Source organism: Sceloporus occidentalis, unplaced genomic scaffold (assembly GCF_023333645.1).
Source record: "Sceloporus occidentalis isolate IW3139 unplaced genomic scaffold, rSceOcc1.0.p SCAF_2, whole genome shotgun sequence".
NCBI classification, from domain to species: Eukaryota; Metazoa; Chordata; class Lepidosauria; order Squamata; family Phrynosomatidae; genus Sceloporus; species Sceloporus occidentalis.
This window is the reverse complement of record NW_028316982.1, coordinates 202,379,975-202,402,076: the sequence shown is the minus strand read 5'-3', so window position 1 is coordinate 202,402,076 and position 22,102 is coordinate 202,379,975. Positions and strand designations below refer to the sequence as shown.

Here is a 22,102-nt window from a genome sequence, read left to right as displayed (position 1 = left end):
AAAAGTAGACTGAAGTCTGCGAAGGCTCATGCTGCCAACTTCTTTCTTTAGTCTCAAAGGCACTGCAAGATCTCTGTACAGATTGTTTAAGCCTGAAGGCATTTCATCTGTTAGGGTATGCATTCCTCCTCCACCTTCTTCTTAAATCAGGGCAGAATAGCCGAATTTTTTTAAACTGCTGATGCTTGGGTTGCTGAGGAAGGGCTTTGTGTCTCCTCCCTTCCATGTTTTTCCAGCCCAAAGAAGTGCATCTTTTTCTGCGGAATAAGAAAAAAAGCACAGAAAAGGGTGAATTTGGGGGTGGGCTTTTTTTTAACCCTCTGAAAAGGGCCTTGAGATCAGGAACAGAAAGCGGTAGCCATACAATAATAATAATAATAATAATAATAAACCCAACACTTTATTTTGTTTCTTAGCAAATGCATCGGTAGATTTATAGTCTCAGGAAAGTACAGCTGGCTCCTGCTGGGCTTTTGAAAGCAAGAAAAGAAAAGAAAAAGATTTGTCCCCACAGAAAGGTTAAAAGATTTCTGGTTAGAGAGAAAGGGAGGGAGGGAGGGAGGGAGGGAGGGAGGGAGGGAAGGAAGGAAGGAAGGAAGGAAGGAAGGAAGGAAGGAAGGAAAGAGAAAAAAGGAAGGAGGGAGGGAGAGAAGGAGAGAGGGAGGAAGAGAGGGAGAAAAAAGGAAGGGAGGAGGAAGGAAGGAAGGAAGGAAGGAAGGAAGGAAGGAGAAAGGAAAAGAAAACAAGCAATGGAAACGAGCATAGCCACTGAAACCCCTTCTTGTCAATCCACAGATGTTTAATACAAAACGATATTTCATTTCCCTTTTCTTTACTGTCTCTCTTATTGGGCGCCGGCCTGAGTGGCTGGAAGGGCTGGGATCCATTTCGATCCGAATTTATTCCGCGGTGGGTACCTCCTCCTCCTCCTCCTCCTCCTCCTCCTCCTCCTTGGAGCAGAAGAGGAGCATGCGGGTGCTTCTGATTTCTCCATTTTTGCCGGGGAAACGGTGTTCAAAAGGGGGGGGGGGGTCTAACGTTGCCGCCGGGCCTTTCTCTCTCTCTCTCTCTCTCTCTCTCTCTCTCTGCCTGCCTCCTTCCTCCTCTCTGCTTTCCTCGCGGGGCTCCTATTAGACCAAGGGAAGGCAGGCGAGCCGTGCGTGGCCCTGCATGGCTCCCTTTCATTAGCAGCCCCAGGAGGAGAGAGAGGGACGCGGCGTGGGTCGGGACCAAGGCGAGGAGAGGCTGTGTGCCAGGAAGGCAGTGAAACAACCCAGCGACAAAGAAGGGAGCGCTCCAAGGCTCTCTGGATTAGAGTTTTCTTTCCCAGGGTGAGAAGGTGCCAAGCCACAAACCTATTGAAGCCAAGGATAAGATTAATTTGGAGGGGGGGGGGGGCAGGAGATAATTTCCAGTTTGAGACCATCCCAAGGTTGCATCCACACTGGGGAAATAACCCGGTTTGGCACCGTTTTAGTTGCCTTGGCTCAAGGCTATGACTCCATTGCTCCATGTCATAGTCTCTGGAGCAGCAGAAAACAAGCTTGCTCCATCCTCAATGTGACATCCCTTCAAGTATTTAAACAGGGCTATCATATCATCTCTTAACCTTCTCTTCTCCAGGCTGAACATCCCCATTTCCCTTGAAGTCCCTCCTCATAGGGCTTCATGGTTTCCAGACCCTTCACCTTTTTGGTCACTCTCCTCTAAAGATGCTCCAGATGTTCAAATTATGGTCTTGGTTAACTGTGGTTAAATCAGTTTAGCAGCAGCAGCAACTCAGCAACAAGCATGTACTCCACAGGTACATGATCTGAGCTTCTGGTAAATAAACAAGATACATTGGAAGGTTAAAAAGAAACTTACTTTATTGCTCTATCTAGATCCTAAAAAATAACTACTCAGTCGAGAAAACTATACTTGGTAGAGGAGTCCCTAGAGCTGACTCTCAAGTGTGGGAATAAGAAGGAAAAACACCTTTAGTAGCACAATAACCTGGTTTCTGCATCCATTCTTGGTCACAGAGAGCAAAGGGCAAGAAACTTGACCCCTAGAAAAAGGAGGGAATCTCTTCACAAGCAACACTGACCCAATGACCATAGATCTACAAAACAAGCATTGATGCCAGTACTCCCAACACCGAAAGCCTAAAACAACTTTCTGACTAATGGCCACTCTAAGGTGAACCTGTCATGAGGTTTTCTTGGCAGTTTTTTCAGAGGGGGTTTGCCCTATTGCCATCCTTTGAGGCTGAGAGAGTGTGACTCACCCAAGGTCAGCCAGTGGGTTTCCAGGGCTGAGCCAGGATTCAAACCCTGGTCTCCCGAGTCCTCATCCAAGGCTCAAACCATTAGGTCTTGTTGGGTTAATTGAGCCAAAATAATGACCAGGCAGGCATTGGCTCCTGCATAAGAAAGAGAAGTTCAGTCTTCCGTAATCAGGACACTAACATAAAAGCCCCCCCAAACACACACCAGTGAATATTGGGAAGTGAAAGGGAATTCAGGTTAGTTAAATTAAAGATTATGCAAAAACTGAGAGGCAATTAGGATGGAAACAGTGGTCATGTTTATAGTAGATCAGCTGGAATCCATGTGATTTTAGCTATGTTGGTGTTGTTGTTCTGAGTATGGAGAGATATCTATGCTGGCAGGCCACTCCTCCTTCTGGCCCTGTGGGACTGGGAGACAAACTATTTTAAAGTCCAGGAAATAAGTCCCAAGCACCTTTGTCTGATGAAGAAGCCAGCAGAGCTCCAAAAGCTTGCAACCTAACAGCCATGGTTCAATGCTATGGAATTCAGGGAATTGCAGTGCCACAACATACTGCAGTTTCCTGAATTCCATAACACTGAGCCATCTCAGTTAAAGTGGTGTGGAACTGGATTATTCCTGCAGTGTGGATGCAGCCAAGGTATAGCCATTTCAGTACAGCAGCAAGAAGACACAGGTATCCAGATACTGGGGAAGGTATAGAGACTTGAGATTCCCTGGCATCTCATGGATTAGGATCCACAAAACAGTGATACCTTTATTGGGACAACCAAGTTGCAGCCCTGATGATCTGCAATACTGTTCTACAGCCAGCACAACTTGATTTTCCTAGCTTTTCTTCCCTGTAGTTATACAGGTACTAAATTTGGAAAGTGAGATGTAATACACATGTGGTTATCTAAATGGGAGCACATATACTTTGCAGCTGATAAAGAGAATAAAAAATAAAGCTATAAAACATTCTTAAAAAGTCTTGGTAGAGCCATGTGATCAGATTTAGCAGCTGGCTCTCTTCGGCAGAAGGCACAGACACACACACAGTTCCTCTATGGTCCACATATCTAAGGTCCAAAACACATTGCAGAAATAATAATCCAGTTTAAGACCGCTTTAACTGCCCTGGCTCAGTGCTAGGGAATCCTGGGAATTGTAGCTTATTGTGGCACCAGGACTCTCTGACAGAGAAGGCTAAATGTCTCACAAAAGTCAGTTGCCAGAATTCCCAAGCATTGAGCCAGGGCAGTTAAAGCTGTCTCAAACTGGATTATTTCTGCAGTGAGTTTTGGACCATGTTGTTGTGTGCCCTCAAGTCATTTCAAACTCATGGCAACCTTATCATGGGGTTTTCTTGGCAAGATTTGTCCAGAGGGGGCTACCATGGTCATCCTCTGAGGATGAAAGAGCGTGACTTGCCCAACCAAGGTCACCCAGTGGATTTCCATGGCTAAGCGGAGATTCAAGCCTTGGTCTCCAGAGTCGTAGTCCCAGCGCTCAAACCACTTTCTATCTGTAAGCTGACTTTATTCAAAACAGGGGCAGCCTCTACTCCTTCAGAGGTGTTTTCTTCTGTATGAATGAAGACTGTGATCTTTGGGAGGGAATAGATACCATAGAAACCCATTGGGTGACCTTGGGCAAGTCACACTCTCTCAGCTTCAGAGGATGGCAATATGGCAAACCCTTCTGAAGAAACTTGGCAAGAAAACCCCATGATACATTCACCGCCTTAAGATGGCCATAAATTGGAAACCAGTTGAAGGCACACAACAACCACAAACAACAACAGGACTCTTCTTTGGGGGGAGAAAGGGCAGGAGAGGCCAGAAATGAGTCTCTTTATATTCATCCCTCAAACTTTGCTTATAATTGTCTTTATGTACAGTGGCTGGGCTCAGGGTGACCAGACACATCCTCCTTTTCCAGGACATAGCCTACATTTCATGTGTCTGTCCAGGAGGAATTCAGAAATGTCCTCCCTTTTGAGCATGGCTAAGAAGCAGGGATTTATATTTCTATGGGTGTGGGTAGCTTTCATTTGGTCGTGTCTTATATTTTTCCACAATTTCCTCCATTTTGCCAGGACCTCTGGTCTCCCTGGAAGGGCAGAACCAGAAAAGATATGAGAAGAAAGGAAAGGAAAGGCCTGAGTCTGCCAAAGCAATGGCAGGAGCAAGAGCAGTTTGAGTGAAGGGAGCAAAAGTTTCCCTTTGTAATGTTTGGCGGCCTCTGGAAGACTCTAGAAGACATGAAAGGTGGCTGGCCAAGGCCTGCTGTGGCCTCCCTTCTCAAATCGCAAGGCCTTGTGGGAGGGCTGGAAACCAGTTTGCCTGGCTGAAGGAAACCAAACTCCTACGAAGGCTGAGGTTCATCTCGGCCAATTTCAGGGAGGCTTATGTGACTTTGGGTGGGATTTATTCCCCCTAAAATTGCTGCTGAGAACCCTTAGGAACATGCAGACCCATTCGCCAGGCTCTTTCACACACTAGTGTTCAACCAGTCTGCTCAGTCTGAACCCAAATGCCACAGGGTTAGTTTTCCTATGGAAAAAAACCTAAATCACTAAGAAAGAGACCCAAGCCACCTCCCTCCCTGACCTGCATACAGAGCAGTTCTTTTTTGCCTTAACAAACTACAAATCTCAGAATTCCACAACATTGAACCTTATCACACGGAGGTTTTTGCAGCTTTTTGCAGCTCAGATCCGATGTGACTGCAGATCCAACGATGCAAATTCATGTTATAACGTGAATGTTTTATCAGATGAGATTCCTTTCTATGGGGGCTCCTTCCATAGCGCTTGCACAGTGATTCCAAGTGACTCCTCATTTTGATGAATTCGGAAAAAAGTGAATTCACAGAATTCGCTTTCAAGCTCACTTCGATTTCACTCCGAATTGGTCTGGTGTGGAATCCAACTTTGCTTCTGCTCTGGTACAGCACCACAAACTCCCCGGGTTGCAAATTTCCCATAATGCAGCACTGCAATTTCCCCCCATTTCCTTTCAGTGGTCCTTTCAATTTCAGGGCAACTTTCAGGGCAACTCATTTTTTGGGAATATATATATGTGTGTATGTGTGTGAATGTGATTATACAGATCTGTCTGTCTGTCTGTCTGTCTGTCTGTCTATCTATCTATCTATCTATCTATCTATCTATCTATCTATCTACGTGTGTGTTGAAATTGCTGAAATGGAAGGGAAAATTAAAAAAGGGGATGAAGAAGACCCAGAAATATTCACGAGGCAAATATTCACGCAATCACGCAATTACGCGAAACAAGGAACAAGAACTTGCGCCCCTTTCCACTCCAGAAATGTACAAGGTCACGATGCATTCAGACCCCCACTGAACATGCACAAGGGTGCTGATTCAAATCGTTGAATCCCACCGGTGTGGTAATACAATTTGCACTCACTCCGTTTTGCTTGAATCTGCATCACGTGATTTGCCTTGGATTCAATTCCCCCTCGATTTGGAAGGGCAATGGAAAGGCAATCAGGTGTGATAAAACATTCATGTTATAACATGAATTTGCATAGCTGAAACAGGAGTCACCCTGGATCTGTGCTGCAAAAACCTCTGTGTGATAAAAACCATTGAGCCATGGCAGTTAAAGTGGTGTTGAACCAGGATATTTCTGCTAAGGGGATGCAGCCCCAGTGTCCTAGCTGTTGTTCTTCTAGTTCAGTGGTTCTCAAACTTAAGATCCTCCAGAAGTTTTGGACTTCAGCTCCCAGAATTCTTGATTGTTGGCCAAGTTGGATGGGGATTTTGTGAGATGAAGTCCAAAATAACTGGAGGAACAAGTTTTGGGAACCACTGTTCTAGTCGTTCATGACTTATGGCAACCCTGTCATGGAGTTTTCTTGGAAAGATTTCTTCAGAGAGAGTTTTCTATTGCCATTCTCTGAGGATGAGAGTGTGACTCGCCTAAGGGTCACTCATTGGGTTTTTACATGGTTAGGTGGGGATTCAAAACTGGTCTCCAGATTCGTAGTCCAACACTCAAACCGCTAGCCCACACTGGCTCTTTAGTCAGTACTGTCTATCCACTATCCCACCACCCACTTTTTCCAATACTGTCATTTATGCATTTTAATAGAGACTTTTCTGTTCCTTTCCAGGTTTGGGAGATGCCTGGGGTCAGCCGAGCAGATTAGGCCCTCTGGATAGTGTTGCCAAGGAGCTGGGCTCACATTTGCTGCAGGTACAGTTTGCCATTCATGCTACTTCTATGCTTATTGCCTCCTTTCAGGATACATTTGGTCAGGGCTGTGTCCACACGGCAGAAATAAGCTGGTTTGACACTGCTTTAAATGGCATGGGTAAAGGCTATGGAATTCTGGTTGTTTGTTGTGGCACCAGAGTAGAACAAATGACCATTCCTAGAATTCCATAGCCTTGAGTCATGGCAGTTAAAGTGATGTCAAGCCGGATTATTTCTGCAGCGCGGATGTTGCAGTTTTGCCTGTTTCAAGCACTCATAATTCAAGCTACTTGAACATGATCTGGTTACCCCTCTGTTGACCCCTCTGTGGTTAAGTGAGGAGAGATATAAAAATAAATGGATTTATTATCACTCCCTCCCCCACTCATCAATGCATTTTATGGACAAATTGGGGTTTGTAAGCTGCATTTATGATTGGGACGACAGAAATCCCATGAAGGGGTTAATGAAGAGCATGATTATTTGTACGTGCAGTTTTTCACAATCATAAATCCTCTGGCATAAAAGCCGAGAAACTTGCAAGAGTGAATGAAAACACATACTTGCAGGCATTCTGGACAGACAGAGGCTGCTGTTAACCAGAAGCTGAACAGCCTCTAGTTTGTAGCAGCCTATCTATCACTATCTCCACACAGGCACTCATGCCTGTGTATATTTAAAATGAGAGGTTTCATTCCTCCTGCCCTTCACGGCAGAATACAGAAAGCGTTTTAAAATGTGGCGTTCCCATGATTGAAGGAGGACATTTGGTTTAGATCTCCCATTAATGTTAGTCCTTGAAATGCACTTGTTCAAAATCTATATAATTCCTTTGAGAATATAACTCCTTGTTTTGTGAATTCTACTGCAGCGAAAGATTTAGAGTGGCACACACTTCAGCATCCAAAAGTTTTATTTGTGTGGATTTTGCTCAGCAAGAGCTCCCTTCCGCTCTGTCCCACTGTTAAATGACACAATAAAACGTAATGATCTTCATTGTTTTCATTTTCAGTGGTAGATGTTTGGTATCATGGTTTATCTTAAGATTTCACCAGAGTAGAATAACATTCAAAAGAGAAGTACAATTCTGTGTGTGTGCTGCTGGGAAATTAAAATAGTAAACTTTTAGCTTAAAACTTTAAAATACAGGTAGTAAACCTTTAACTCAGAATTCCTGTAGTCCATCCCAGATCCCCAACTGTCACACAGAAAACCAGGACTGGTAATGAACAATAGCAGCAATCCACTATCGTTCCTACACTTTTCAGCCACTTTCAATTGAATGGTCACTGGTGGAGAGAGATTGACAGGGCCTTCTTCAATTTGCATAAGGCCACAGTCCATTTTGTAGGCTTACCTGGGAATAAATCCCCCTGCATGCCACCAACTGTCAGGAACAGTAGACACTCTGTATTAAAAGCTGTTTCCAGTTTTTCATTATTGGAGAATGAAATCCTTTTTGCTGTGATATATCCAATGCTGAATGTAATTTTAATGAAATCTTATGTCTTTAAATCCTACTTTTTCTTTTTGTCACAAGATGAACCTCATGAAATCTATCTATCTATCTATCTATCTATCTATCTATCATCTATCTATCTACTGGTTGGGTTTTTTAACATAATTTTTTGGAAAAAAATATATTGCATTTACAATACCATTTTTAAAATCCACCCTTGATTACAAAAATTAAATATATATTTAAGCAACCTCTGATAAAAAATTCCTCATTTACTTCAAAATTATCCTTTGTCATACCTTGAAAAAAAAACCTGGCTGGCATTTCTTGTTATTTATTTCATACTTTTATATGCCGTCTCTGTGATGATTGAAATGGCTTACAGCAGTTAATAAAATCTATAAAAACGTAGCTACCATTTTTTGTAGTTTGCATAACAAAAAGCCCATGATGTCATGTTTCATATTTTTGAGCTGCGAATGCTGTTTTAAGTTCCTGGGCTAATCTGTTGAAAATGTATACACATTTACCTTTGAGGGAAAGAGCTATATATATTTACAGAGCCATTAAAAGTAAGGTTTTTGAATCGAAGTGCTGATACAGGCTAACTATAACATCAGGGAACAAATTGCTAGTTTACGAGGAAGGTTTTAAAGCAATGTTTTATTTAAGAAAAGCAATGATTTCTTCCCCACGTTAATACTGCTACAAAGTTTTGTTTATGTTCTGAAGTAGGGGGAGGGAGGAAACCAAAGAGTAATCTGGTTCCAATTACATGCTGTAAAAGTAGGGTAGGCTAGAGAATAATTTGGAATATTTTTTATTGGGGTAACATTGGACTTGCCCTCTGTTACAGCCTTTTATTACCTTTCTCCTGTTCCAGCATCTTAAAATATGAATTAGTAAATATAAAAGGCAATTGTTTTTATCTAGGTATTCAGATATTAGTTTTCCTTTTCAAACGAAGCCTTCTTTTCCACAACAGGAAAATACTTAGACTTGTATTCGGTCTAATCACAGTTGAATAGAGATGAACTCCACTTAAATGTATATATTAAGGCTGCCGCTGCATCCGAAATGCAGAAATAATCCAGCATGACACCACTTAAACAGCCATCGCACAGTGATATGGAATTCTGGGATTTGTAATTTGTTGTGTCACTGGAGCTCTCTGACTGAGAAGGATAAATGTCTCACAAAAATATCTCAGAACTGAACAATTCCCAGAATTTCATAGCACTGAGCTGCGGAGTTAAACTGCAGTGCAGACACAGCCCAAATGGCTTTATGTTGAATAAGACCATTGATACTCCATTATCTCCTATGATGAAAAGTGGCTTCTAAAGTCTTAGGCAGAGAACTCTCTAGTCCTACCAGAAACTTTTTAAATGGAGGTTGAATCTGAGTGTTGAAGTTTTGTACCACTTTCCCTAAAGTGCTTCTCTACTTCATGTCTTTTTAGACTGTAAGCCTGAGGGCAGGGAACCGTCTAATTAAAAAGATTGTATGTACAGCGCTGTGTACATTTACAGCGCTTTATAAATAAAGGTTAATAATAATAATACTTCGATGGATAGTATCTCCTCCATAGGCTCCAAGCAAAGATTTTTTAAAATGTACCTTACTACTTTATATTTTTTTAAACTGGATATGCTAGAGTCTGAAGGTAAATATCATGTTCTGCAATTGGTTTATGGTACTCCTCTGAAATTAGTGGAACTTGCTACTAAATACATATTGCTGAGACAAGGATTTTTTTTTTTTTACTTTTAACTTATTGCCTGTTCCCCAACGTCAAGTTTAAAACAAATCTCATTTATTTAAGTGGTACCTACTGGAAGATGCTCAGGATTTACATTCCAAAGTACTTAATATTTGCTGTATATCTATCTTTTATCTTTTCGGTAGGAATAAGAAATATTAGGCCACAAACAGTCGTTAGGTAATAGATCAAAGTGGCATGTTTGGTGTGGAAGGTTGTTTTAAGTTTCCAGAAATTTCCTTGCTATGGTTTGTGAAATTATGGTTTCATGTTCATTTTATTTCCCTTATAAGTTTCAAATGAGCCACTTGTCAGATAATCCTCTGCTCACAAATGTCTTGATAAAAAAAATAAGAAGAAGAATTTAAAATGCTGCTCATGAAGTCATTAATATTGCTCAAGATGTCATTAAAATGTAAATAGTGATAAGCTATTTTGCTAATGAATTGGGATTGGTTTTTCCCCTAAGAACCACATAACTCAGGATTTGTGCTAAGTACTAAAATAACCCATATCAACATGAGATTGTTAACTTAAGTGCTGCTGCTGTAAAAACTACCATATGTAAGAGGAGAATGAGTTAGAATTAACTTTTAATAGTGTGTGTATAATAGTCTTCATCAGGCCAATATGGGTAATATCTTTTTAATATATGTTCTTCTGTAGGGGGAAATTAAACTCCTCACAAGGAACTTGACTGTAAATTGTAAGTGGCAAATTTTTACTCTATTTCTTTCTTTCTTACAGACTCTGGATGGGTTTGTTTTTGTGGTAGCATCTGATGGCAAAATAATGTATATCTCAGAAACAGCTTCTGTCCATCTAGGTTTATCCCAGGTAGGAACAAGTTTCCATCCTTCTGTTGAATGCTGGTGTTTGTGACATACGGTGATATTAATTTGCTAGTGATATAAAGTTTCCCCTTTAAGTTGTTTTAAGTGTTGTTTCTTAAAAGAGTGAAATATTTCGTAAAGTTTGTCACTGTATGGAAATTGTCTTACCTTTTTCTTATTACTTACAAATACTCAGAAACTAAAGATGTCATCTATAAAAGCTCTGTGCTAACTGTATCGCCAAATATACCTGAAAGCTGTATACAGTCTGATCCGTTCACCATATATAGCATAGGCTTTCCATTTTCTAGCTGGATGCTTTTAGTAATAGCATACTATCTCTGAATATATATATATTTCCAGTCTTTGTTTTAGACTCTATGCAGTAGTGTTAGCTGCTGTGAAAACAGAGGAAACCTGAGTTTTATAGTGAATGTGCTTTAGGAAAAAAATAATAATAAAAAGGGGCAGATTTATGAGTGTTCACATGGAATTCAGGGTAATTTTTCCTGAGTTTTGCCAGTCTCATGGACTTTTCAGTAAAGTGTTTTATATGCTTATGGCAGAACTCATAAAACTGGGTTTACTACTGTTCTGGTCAGGAGTTAGTGGTTTGGGTTTTAGGGCATGCTACATTTGTCCTTTTAAAGGTAACCATAGCTGTGATCCAAAGCACAATTTCTTGGGATATAGATCCATTTAAGAGCAATAGGGCTTACTTTCAACTGCACGTGCTTAAAATGTGACCAGCAAACAGCACATAAAGGTGATGGCATTTAATCCAACATTTTAAATTATAAATTATGTCCATCACTCATAATGGTCATTCTAAACACTTTTGGATGATCACGGACTATCATGGACATATATATATTTAAACTGTGTAAAATATGACTGTTCAGAGAAGTATGTATTCATTTTTATGTGTGGAATGGCTCTTGTGGAATGGCTCTTGAAGAATGCTCTGAAATTAGCCTTAAGGCTCATGGTGGGTCAGTATTAGTTTGCTACCTCCTCCATTTGCTAGGTGTCCTGGCATTAGTTGAATTGTAGTTCACTCTTTGCTTTAACACACCTCACTCTTAAATCTGTCTGCTCACTCACAGATAAGGTTATATGCAGCTGGAAGAGGAGGCCATGAGCAGCAATTTACTTGTTTTTTCTATAGCAATAGCAGTACTCACCCCTTTTTTTCAGGGGCAAGTGGCAAAAACCTTTCCCACTTTTCCGCTCTTGAGTGGGCTTTTCAAACATGTTTACCAGTTGCTATTCTTGTGTTTCAGGATCTACCATCAACACGCAAAAGTCCCAGTTTCTGGGAGTTCTAGCAGTTTTCTCTTCTTTATTCTTAAAAAAAAAAAAAAAAAACTGGTTTGCTCAAGTGACATCTGTTTTTCTCTGAGAGGCATTAGAGGAAATCTGACACTACTAGAATGAATAAATGAATTCTTATTGGAAGGAGGGTAGAAAGAGAGGCACTGGAAACTGTTGCTAAAGGGAAGTTAGGACTGTTGTGGTGGTTGTAGCTGATCCTTAAAGGCAGGCATAGCAAAGAGGTACAGTATGTGAGTGCTAAGAGCACTCTCAAACAACTGCTGCATATTTTGGTATCCAAGGGAAATAAACCCCACACTTTCCCTGCAGTCCAGTGCAGGTGAGAAGGGATTCCATACATGCGGTGTCTTGTTAGAAAGCTAATGCATGACTTGTTCCCCTGTCCTACCACTCCCTCAGTCCTTTTTCTCTTTGATTTCTATCACATTCTCCTCCTTTCTTTCAGCTCTTCAATTATTATTATTATGGGGACACAAAGCGGCTTACAAAATATAAAAACAATACATTAAAAACATACAAAAGTGGGCATTAAAATATAATTAACCAAGTATAGTATTAAAATACATCCTTCATTAAAATAATAAAATGCAATTAAAAAAATAAAAGTACTTGAAATAATACATATTAAAACAGTTAAAATGCTAAAACGTTAGAACAATAAAAAATAAAACTATATGCAGACCTTTAAACCTTCAAATCCAGCACAGAGCATTAAGAGCTCAACCTCAACTGTCTGTAAAGGCCTAGTGGCACAAAAATGTTTTAACTTGCTGCTGGAAGGACAGCAAAGATGGAGTCATCTTTGGGGAGGTGTTCCAAAGTCTGGGAGAAGCCACTTAGAAGACCCTCTTCCTTGTTCCCCCCCAAACAAGCCTGGGAAAGCGGTGGGACATTCAGGAAGATATGGTCCTTTAAATAGACAAATAACCATTTCCCTCCTTTCTGTTAAGTGTTTCTCTGTTTCAGTATGCAAACTGTGTTGTTCCTGTTCCACTGTTCTGGGGTGCTTCCACACAAGACTATATTTACCATACTGTCATTTAATGGGAGAGGGTTCAGAGTATGGTTTTTCTATCTACTTTCCCTCCCACTCCTATCTTTTTTCTTTCCACAAAGATCAGTTCAGGAGGAAAAGATGGAATAGTTGCACAGGTCTTTTGAATGGTAGTACTAGCAGTGTTAGGAAGCATCCCTATCTGCAGTGTTCTTCTTTATGGTATGATATTTTTCTCTAATTGTGAATAATGTGGGGAAACCAATGCAAGAGTGAAGGTTCCATATAGTTTTGTTTCTTCAAATCCCAAGAAAGCTAAATATGAATCTGGGATATCAGTATGCAAAGGAATCTTGTAGCACCTTTGAGACTAATTGTGCAAAAAAGGATGTAGCATAAGCTTTCATAGATTTGGTCTGCTTCCTAAAATGCATGGAGAAATGTATGGTCATGCAACTGAGGAAGTAGATCCAGTCTACGAAACCTTATGCTACAACTTCTTTCACACAGTTAGTCTCAAATGTGCTACAAGATCCCTTTGAATACTGGTTGGGGATAATTATTTTTTCCCTCTGGAGTAATGTATGTACATATAAACTGATATTACTCCGTGTGCCATGTGGTCAGGTCACCCAGGCCTACATATCACTTGTTGAATGAAAAGAAGATATAAAGGCCCACAGGACAGGATAGAATTTTACCCATAGTTATAATGTCAACACTGGGTACATATTTAAAATAATATTTGTTTGTTTATTTAATTATTTCAAGGATTTATATCCCACCTTTCTTCCAGAATGGGATTCAAGGCAGGTTACAATAATTTAAAGAGACAGAAGTAAAAATATTGATTACAAAAGTTAAAAAATTAAGTAGTATTGATATTAAAACATAAATTAAAAACACATAGTTAAAACCAATAAAAACTATAAAGCATTAATAGCACAACAGAAGTAAAATTCATCCACCAAATGCCTGCCTAAATAAAAATGTCTTCAGCTGCTAGAGAAAAGAGAGCAGCGAGGGGTTTGGCCTGACCTCCCTTGGAAGGGAGTTCCACAGTCTGGGAGCAACCATGGAGAAGGCTCTCTCTCGAGTCCTCACCAACTGCACCTACAAAGGTGTTGGGAATGAGAGAAAGCCCTCCTCTGCTGATCTTAATGTTTGAGCTGGCTTGTATAGAGAGATACAGTCCTTCAGATAGTCTGGACCCAAGCCATTTAGAGTTTTAAGAGTGAAAACCAGCACCTTGAATTCTGCCTAGAAACGGAGCAGGAAGCCAGTGTCGCTGTTTCAGCAGGGGAGCGATATGATGCGTGTAGCCAGCTCCAGTCAAGAGCTTGGCCACTGCCTTTTGCACCCACTGAAGTTTCCAAACAGTTTTCAAGGGCAGCTCCACGTAAAACGCATTACAGTAGTCCAAAAGTGATGTAACCAAGACATGTATCACTGTAGCCGGATCTGACTTCTCAAGGAACGTGCACAGCTGGCACGCTAGTTTCAAGGAATGTGCACAACTGGCCACAGCTGAAACCTGGGCATCTAGGCTCAGCTCTGAATCCAGAAGCACACCCAAGCTGCGAACCTGAGATTTCAGGGGGAGTGTAACCCAATCCAATACAGGCTGAATCCCTATTCCCTCATCTACCTTTCAATTGACCAGGAGCACCTCTGTCTTGCCTGGATTAATTTTCAACTTGTTCACCCTCATCCAATCCATTACTGACAGGATTCACTGGTTTAGTACAGAGACAGTTGTACTATGTGTTCTTGTTGTTGTGTGCCTTCAAGTCAGTTCTGACCAGTGTTGCCAACAAGCCTCAAAGATAATTCCCAAAAATGTTTGTCCAAAACCCGCTGAATCCCCCCACATCACACGGAATATTCAGTCACAATTCCCGGAAAATTCCCATAATGTTAAAATGGCAGATGTTTTGCAAATAAACGTAAACATAATTGAATAAAAATAATTGTAACTTATTTCAACCCTCAAAATCACCATTGAACCAAACAAAGAATCTTTCAGTCTTTTTAAGATATTTATTTTGACATGAAGGGGGTTCAGGAAGCTTTGTGCCAAATAGAAACGTGTTCAGATGCAACCGCACTGCAGAAATAAATCCAGTTTGACACCCTTTTAATTGCCATGGCTCAGTGCTAGGGAATCCTGGGAATTCTAGTTTTCGGAGACATTTAACCTTCTCTGTCAGCAAACTCTGGTGTGACAACAAACTACAATTCCCAGGATTTCATAGCACTGGGCCATGGCAGTAAAAACGGTATGAAACTGGATTGTCTCTGGAGTCTGGAGTGAAGATGCAGCCTGAGTTGGGTCCAAGACACACTGCACAAATAATCCAGTTTGAGACTGCTTTAACTGCCCTGGCTCAGTGCTAGGGAACCCTGGGAAGTGTAGTTTTGTGAGACATTGAGCCTTCTTTATCAAAAAGAGCTCTGGTGCCACAACAAACTACAATTCCCAGGATTCCCTAGCACTGAGCCAGGAGAGTTAAAGCGGTCACAAACTGGATTATTTCTGCAGTGTTTTGGACCTTCGTTATTAAAAATGCTCAAGGTCCAATCCATACTGCAGAAATAATCCAGTTTGAGACCGCTTTAGCTTCCCTGGCTCAGTGCTAGGGAACCCTGGGAATTGTAGTTTTGTGAGAAAGAGCTCTGGTGCCACAATGAACTACAGTTCCCATGCATCTGAGGAAATATGCTTAAGTCTAGGAAAGCTCATGCTGCCAACTTTTTTTTCAGTGAGACTCAAAGGTACTACAAGATCTCTCTATCATTATCACCATTATTATTATTATTATTATTATTATTATTATCATTATTAAATCCAAATGCAGCTGAAGAAGTGGACTTAAATTGGCAACACTGATATCCTGTAGACTCATTCTCTGGGGCTGTGATCTGGAAGCGTGGAGGCAATTCCCTTGTCAAACCAGGAATCCTAGGAATTGTAGTTTGTTGTGACATGTTGAGACACTGCTTTTACCGGCAGCCAGGGCTCCATGCTTGAAATTCTGGGCTTGGTGGTTTGTTGTGGCCAGAATCCCATCATCGCAGGGAGCCTTGCAGTTAGAAGCAGTGCCAAACTGGATTATTTCTGCAGTATGGATGGCAATGGAAAAGAGAACGAAAAGAGAGCCACAAAACAAAATTCTTGGAAGACAGGGCAGCAGGGGTGCCAACTGACCAGGTGCTCTGCCCATGCTCAGAGGCATATTTAATCACTAACACACACACTCTCAGGGACATCACATTCACATGATCACACAGCAGCCACTTTGCTTTCCCCTGGAGCCTGAGAATGCCTGGGGGGGGGGGGCAATCACTGTCCTCTCTCTGATTGGCTGAAAACTGTTAGTGTGATTCCTCCAAACAGTTGGTTGGTTGGTTGGTTTGCTCTTGCTCCGTCCTCGCTCTCTCAGAGGGAGTCATTGAGAGAGAGAGAGAGAGAGAGAGTTTGTTCTCCAGGCCTCTCTCTGATTGGCTGAAAACTGTTACACTCCAAAGGGTTGGTTGCTCTGCAGCCGTCTCAGGCTGGAGCTCAAATGGGCCAAAGTCGCGGAAAAGGCACTGAAATAGAGGAAGGCACGAAAATCACACGAAAAGCTCTGAAAAGTCCCCGTTTTCACGTGAAAGTCGCGAAATTGGCAACACTGGTTCTGACTTGTGGTAATTCTAAACCTATCATGAGGTTTTCTTGACTAGATTTATTCAGAGGTTTACCATTGTCTTCCACTGAGGCTGAGAATAATATGCCAGTAATGACTGAGATGGACTCCAGGTTAGGATGAACTAAGAGTTTTATTTAGAAAAATGCAGAATGTAATCATGCAATCACATGCATGCAATGGCAATTTAAACAGACACAGCATGCAGAGCTAACTGAAATGGAAAGATGGAAACTGGATAGTGCAATTTGAGGGGTTTGTGGGGAGTTGATAATTACCTGTCCAAATAGCAGGCCGTGGAAAGTTGGAGTGGCTCAGACTGGGAGGTCTGAGGGTGGCACAGTTTCATACATGGAATGCAGCCTGGGACAACTATGTGCGTACTATGAGTATGCAGAGACTAGGTTCTTGGGACCAATATTTATACCTGAAATCTAGCCCGCTGAACCATGGCAGGGGGCAGGCAGAGAGGTTGGTTTATTGCTTTGAGTGCAAGAAGATCCTTTGTTTCAAGGTGCACAAGGAAATGCAAAATGAATTGGGGAACAGAAGGAGCACTTAGTACATCCTTTTAGCTTTGATTGTATTATTACCTGAATTGTCCACATGCTTCAGGTCTTGCTCCTTTTCTCCTGGGAACCTGACTAGTGTTTTTAAAGGGCATTGTGAACTCTCAAAAACATGTTGGTTCCAGATATGAAAAATAGAGGTGCAGGGAATGCTAACACAACCACAGACAACTTGAAAGTTGCTGGGTGTATTTATGTTCCTGATGATTACTTAATAGATATATAATATATACAAACAGTTACTGACTGTGAAACTCCTGACAAAGGAAGTCAGGCTGGCCTCATCCCTTTTGCAATTCCCAGATAGGTGAAACTGCATTATCTCTCATGACCTTAATTCTTAAAACCAGAAATAGCTACTGTGGCTGTTTTAACTGCCTCTCATTTTAAAACTATTTTAAATATATTGTTTTAGTCTGTTTTTAATGTTTTCATCTATGTCTTTAATTTTGGAAATATTTTTTATCTGCTGTATGTTGCCTCAGGGGCCCTAAGAGGTTGCGAGGCGATGGATAAATGCTTGAAATAATTTAATTCACTCACTTATGTTTTAATATTTTATCTTTGAGGTTAGCCTCATCATCACAATAAATATTGTCTTGTGAAAATCATGGCTAACATTTTGCTACCTTGTTGGTAATGTGATTCTGTGTCAAAATGGCCATCATTAGGGAAAACAAATTCAGTGTTTGGCCAATTAACAGATAATCTTGAGTATCTGTTCAATAATCTTGAACCAACGTTTTAAAATGTCTGGTCTAGAATTAATAAACACCACTAGGAGAAACAAATCTTTTAATCTACTGCTGTGTGGAAGTAAGTTCCACTGGGCCACTTAGGTATCTTAAGATATCTGTAGGATTGGCACACAGAGAGAGAATAATTTACATCTCCATTGCTGGGCTTGAGAGTGAGTAAGGTAGCAATACTAAACAACCATTGATTGTAAATATGGGGTTTAGGCAAACTTCCTTGTAGCAGTTAAGCTTGTATAGAGTAGAGAGATGCAAACTTTGATGCTAAAATTTCATATATTCAGGTTGTATTCAAGTGATCCTCCAAACCAGGATAGAGAGTTTTGGACCATTTGCCACCACTCATACATACACCTGATGTGCTTCAGGCCACCCAGTAAACTGAAAGTCACTTCCAGTGTAACTCTCTCCACCTGCTTTTTGTACTAAAACAAGATGTTGGGGGACAGAGGAGAAGGCATGTGTCCTTTTTCTATCTAGGGGGTGAGGAATGGAGAGTTGAGGGAGTGGGTTCTGGATTTGCAGAAATGGGCCATGTGATTTCCATCAGTGCTCCAAATTTTGCCTTGGAATAAAGCCATAAGATCTAGAGTTCCTTTCTCCTCTCCTTTCTTCCCTCTTCCTGTGCATATGCTTTCATAGATTACTTTTTAATCTAACCTATAGACAGACAAAACGAGCCCCTCCCCCCCGTGTCCCAGCTAGCATAACCAATGGCAAGGAATGCCTCAAGTTGTAATTCAACAATGTCTAGAGTGTTTCACTTCGCCCACCCTGTTTGAATAAAACCAGGCGGTGATGATGGTAGTGAGGGTATGCCTTCAAATTGTTTCTAATTTAGGACGAACCTAAGGCAAATCTATCACTAGGTTTTCTTGGCAATATTTGTTTAGAGGCATTTTGCCAATGCCTTCCTCTGAAGCTAAGAGAATGTGACTTGCCCAGTGTGGTATGTGTAAATCATTTATACACTGCTGTGAGATCTCATGATATAGGGAGGATATAAATGTTTTAATAAATAAATAAATAAATCTCTGAAGAACAAGATAGAAAAATTCAGGATGACTTTTGTTTTCAAACTATCTTCTTCACAGGTGGAACTCACTGGTAATAGTATTTATGAGTATATACACCCATCAGACCATGATGAAATGACAGCAGTCTTAACAGCTCACCAGCCTCTTCATCCTCATCTTTTGCAAGGTACTTCTATCAAATGTGACAGTGTTTGAATTAAAAAGATGGCAGATGTAAGGCTGACTTTGCCATGCTGAATGCTTAATCCATTGAAATGAACAAACATAAAGTAGGTACATGACCAAAAACTGTAACAGTGAGGTAGCATCTTTAATTTCATACTCAAGAAGGTAAAACAGCATGTTATCCAGTTCATGGGGTGGAGAATCAGTTGGGATTATGTTGGACTACAGTCCATTATTCCTTCCTCTTGGTTGTAAGGAAGGAGCCCACCTGAGATGGAATCCAACAGCAACCAGAGAGCTACAGGTTCCCCATACGTAACCTAGCTGAAATTATTCCTTTTTGTGATTTGTAGGCCAAATGTACAAAGTATAAAATGGTTTTGCTATGCAGAGCAATTATATATGTGTGTGTACACACACACACACACACTCGACCCTTCTTATACACAGATTTTTTATACATGGATTCAAGCATACATGGTTTGAAAATATTCCAAAAAAAGTATAAATTTCAAATATCAAACCTTGATTTTCCATTTTTTTTAATAAGGAACATCATTTTGCTATGTCATTACATTTAATGGGACTTGAGCATACACAGATTTTGTTATACACGGGGGATCTTGGAACCAAACCCCAGCGTATAACAAGGATCCACTGTAGTATACAGTTGTAAAAATGTTTTATGACTACTTGGTAGCCAACAACACATGAACATCTTGTGGGTTTGTGTGATCTTTGTTCAAAACACATGAAAAATAGGAGACAACAAGGAAGACTGATTCCATTCCATCACCGTAGGGAAGAATCTTGGTTGCATGAAGACTAGGTGAACTAAAGCATATTCATTAACTGCATCCATTCTCCTTGAGTGAAATGCCCTGAACAGTTAACTCCCCACCTTGAGAGACTTTCATCGATTGTCACCGTTGGTTTCACCTAGTTTATGAAATGCATTCCCTTGTTTACACTTTTGTTCTGAAGCCACCATTCTAAATCTTGCTTCAGAGACTAGGAAAACTCATTTTGTAATCGTGTGTCCATACAGTCACCATCTGATGCAGTAGGAGAAGCTGTTGAAACATTCTCCTAGGGAATCTTGCCCATGGTGTTAATTGGATTGTTCAAATTAGAAATCCTAGAATTCTTGCCAGATGTATTATGTCTGCAGACTTCATTGTGAAAAACTATTTCACTTCTTTCCTTCTTTTCATCCTTCCTTCCAGTGATAGGAACAGGCTTCTCTTCAGTGTCTATCAGTGCACCTAAATGTGTCAGTGACGCTGTTGGTTCCAGATGGCTTTTCTTGTAGTTCACTATTGAACCCATGTTTCTGTAAAATGTGTATTGTCATCTGCAAATTACTTTTGGTCATGTCTCTGCCCCTAGCCTTCAGCAAGATGTCATCCAAAGACGTAAAGAGCTGAACTCCTTTCTTTCTGAGATGTGCTGTTAGTAGAATCAACACTTTGGTGAAGTCCCTGGGAGCTGAAACCAGACCAAATGGAAGTGCTTCTGAAATGAAGTCAAAGATATTTCTTGCATAGGGGCCATAGAAATGTGCAAATATGCTTTTAAATCAACTGAAACCAACCATTAATTTTTCTGCAAATTTCCCATTTGTTTGTAAAGTTTCCACGGTGAACCTGATAAATTCATGCAATAATTTTAGATCTAACAAAGGTCTGTTAGTCCCATTGCTTTTTGGCACTGTGAAAAAAATGGAATATTTTCCTTTGAATTTCTGCACTGAAGAAACCTTCGCTAGAGACCCAATTTTCAGATTATATATTTCTTTGCATTCTATGTCCTGTTTTTCCTTCTTTTTTGGAATAGGTGAGGGAAGGTATCTGTTGCTGGGTTTTTTAAAAACAAAAACTTGTATGCCTGAATAACCTCTTGAATTACCCAACAATCCGTTGTCAACTATCCAAGTCCATCCAAAATGTAGCAACCTTGCTCACATTGGAGTATTCTCCATGTCACAGCATTGCTGTTGGCCACCCCTAGTGGAATATCTTGCTTCCCTTCTTGCTGCTCGAATCCTTGACTTTTATATTGAAACCTATTCCCGTTCCACTGGTTCCTGCTACGGTTGTAGACATTCAGTCTATTGTAACCTCTTGCACCTCGAAAGGAAGAGTAACTGTTCCAAAAGGTTTTCCTATCCAATTTCTTTCTTTGTATGATATGCATTACTTGCTTTTTATCCTTACTCTCTATCAAAAATTTCCATGGCTTTTCCATGGTGGTTTCCCTTTAAATGGCATATATGCCAAATTATTTCTCAGTTTTTGTTCTGCTGTCCAGTGATATAGCCAAAGTGCTCTATGTGCTACTGTGGTGGTTGTAATAAGCCTCACTACAAATGCTGCTGAATCATGCCCTACACTGCAATATATTGCAAGACTGTCTGAATTCTGCTTAGAACCTTTAAGGAATGCCTAATTCTTTCCGGAGAGTCTAAAATATCTTGTACTCTGAGTGCAGCTGGCCTAGCAAACATTGATGTTGTAATGGAGTATCTAACTACTAAGGCTTTGTGAGCTTTCTTTGGCACTCCCTTTGCTTTGTGTTCTTCTACGTCTTTCAGAACTGTGTCCCCCCCTTGGAAACAGTGACCCCCAAAATAAACACCACAATAATCTTTTATTATTTAATGCTGTGTCCATTCTAAGTCTATTACTTACCTAGACATCTCCAGCAAAGGAATTTCTACTGACTTTGGCAATTACCTTTTTAAAACTGATGCTATTCGATAGACATTCCTTCCTTCCTTCCTTCCTTCCTTCCTTCCTTCCTTCCTTCCTTCCTTCCTTCCTTATCATCACCCTGTGATCCATTTTGGCCCACTGCTAAGCTTAATCATAGAATCATAGAGTTGAAAGAGTCCACAAGGGCTGGAGATTGGATTGACTGGCCCTTGTCACTTTTGTAGGTTTTTAATTGTACTGAGCTTAAAATGTAGGTCACTTTGAGTCCGATTTTGGGGGGAATGCAGGATAGAAATATAATATAGTATA

At 40.7% G+C, this 22,102-nt stretch overlaps 1 protein-coding gene across 1 annotated transcript in view; it reads left to right on the top strand.

Annotated features, from left to right (window-relative positions):
- The window catches only part of SIM2 (SIM bHLH transcription factor 2), a 72,912-nt gene that overhangs the window by 16,734 nt on the left and 34,076 nt on the right, over positions 1 to 22,102 (top strand). The window contains exons 2-4 of the mRNA XM_089508110.1: positions 6,399 to 6,481; positions 10,450 to 10,539; positions 18,972 to 19,080. Of these exons, the coding sequence (XP_089364236.1) occupies positions 6,399 to 6,481; positions 10,450 to 10,539; positions 18,972 to 19,080 (282 nt within the window). The remainder of the gene's footprint in view (positions 1 to 6,398; positions 6,482 to 10,449; positions 10,540 to 18,971; positions 19,081 to 22,102) is intronic.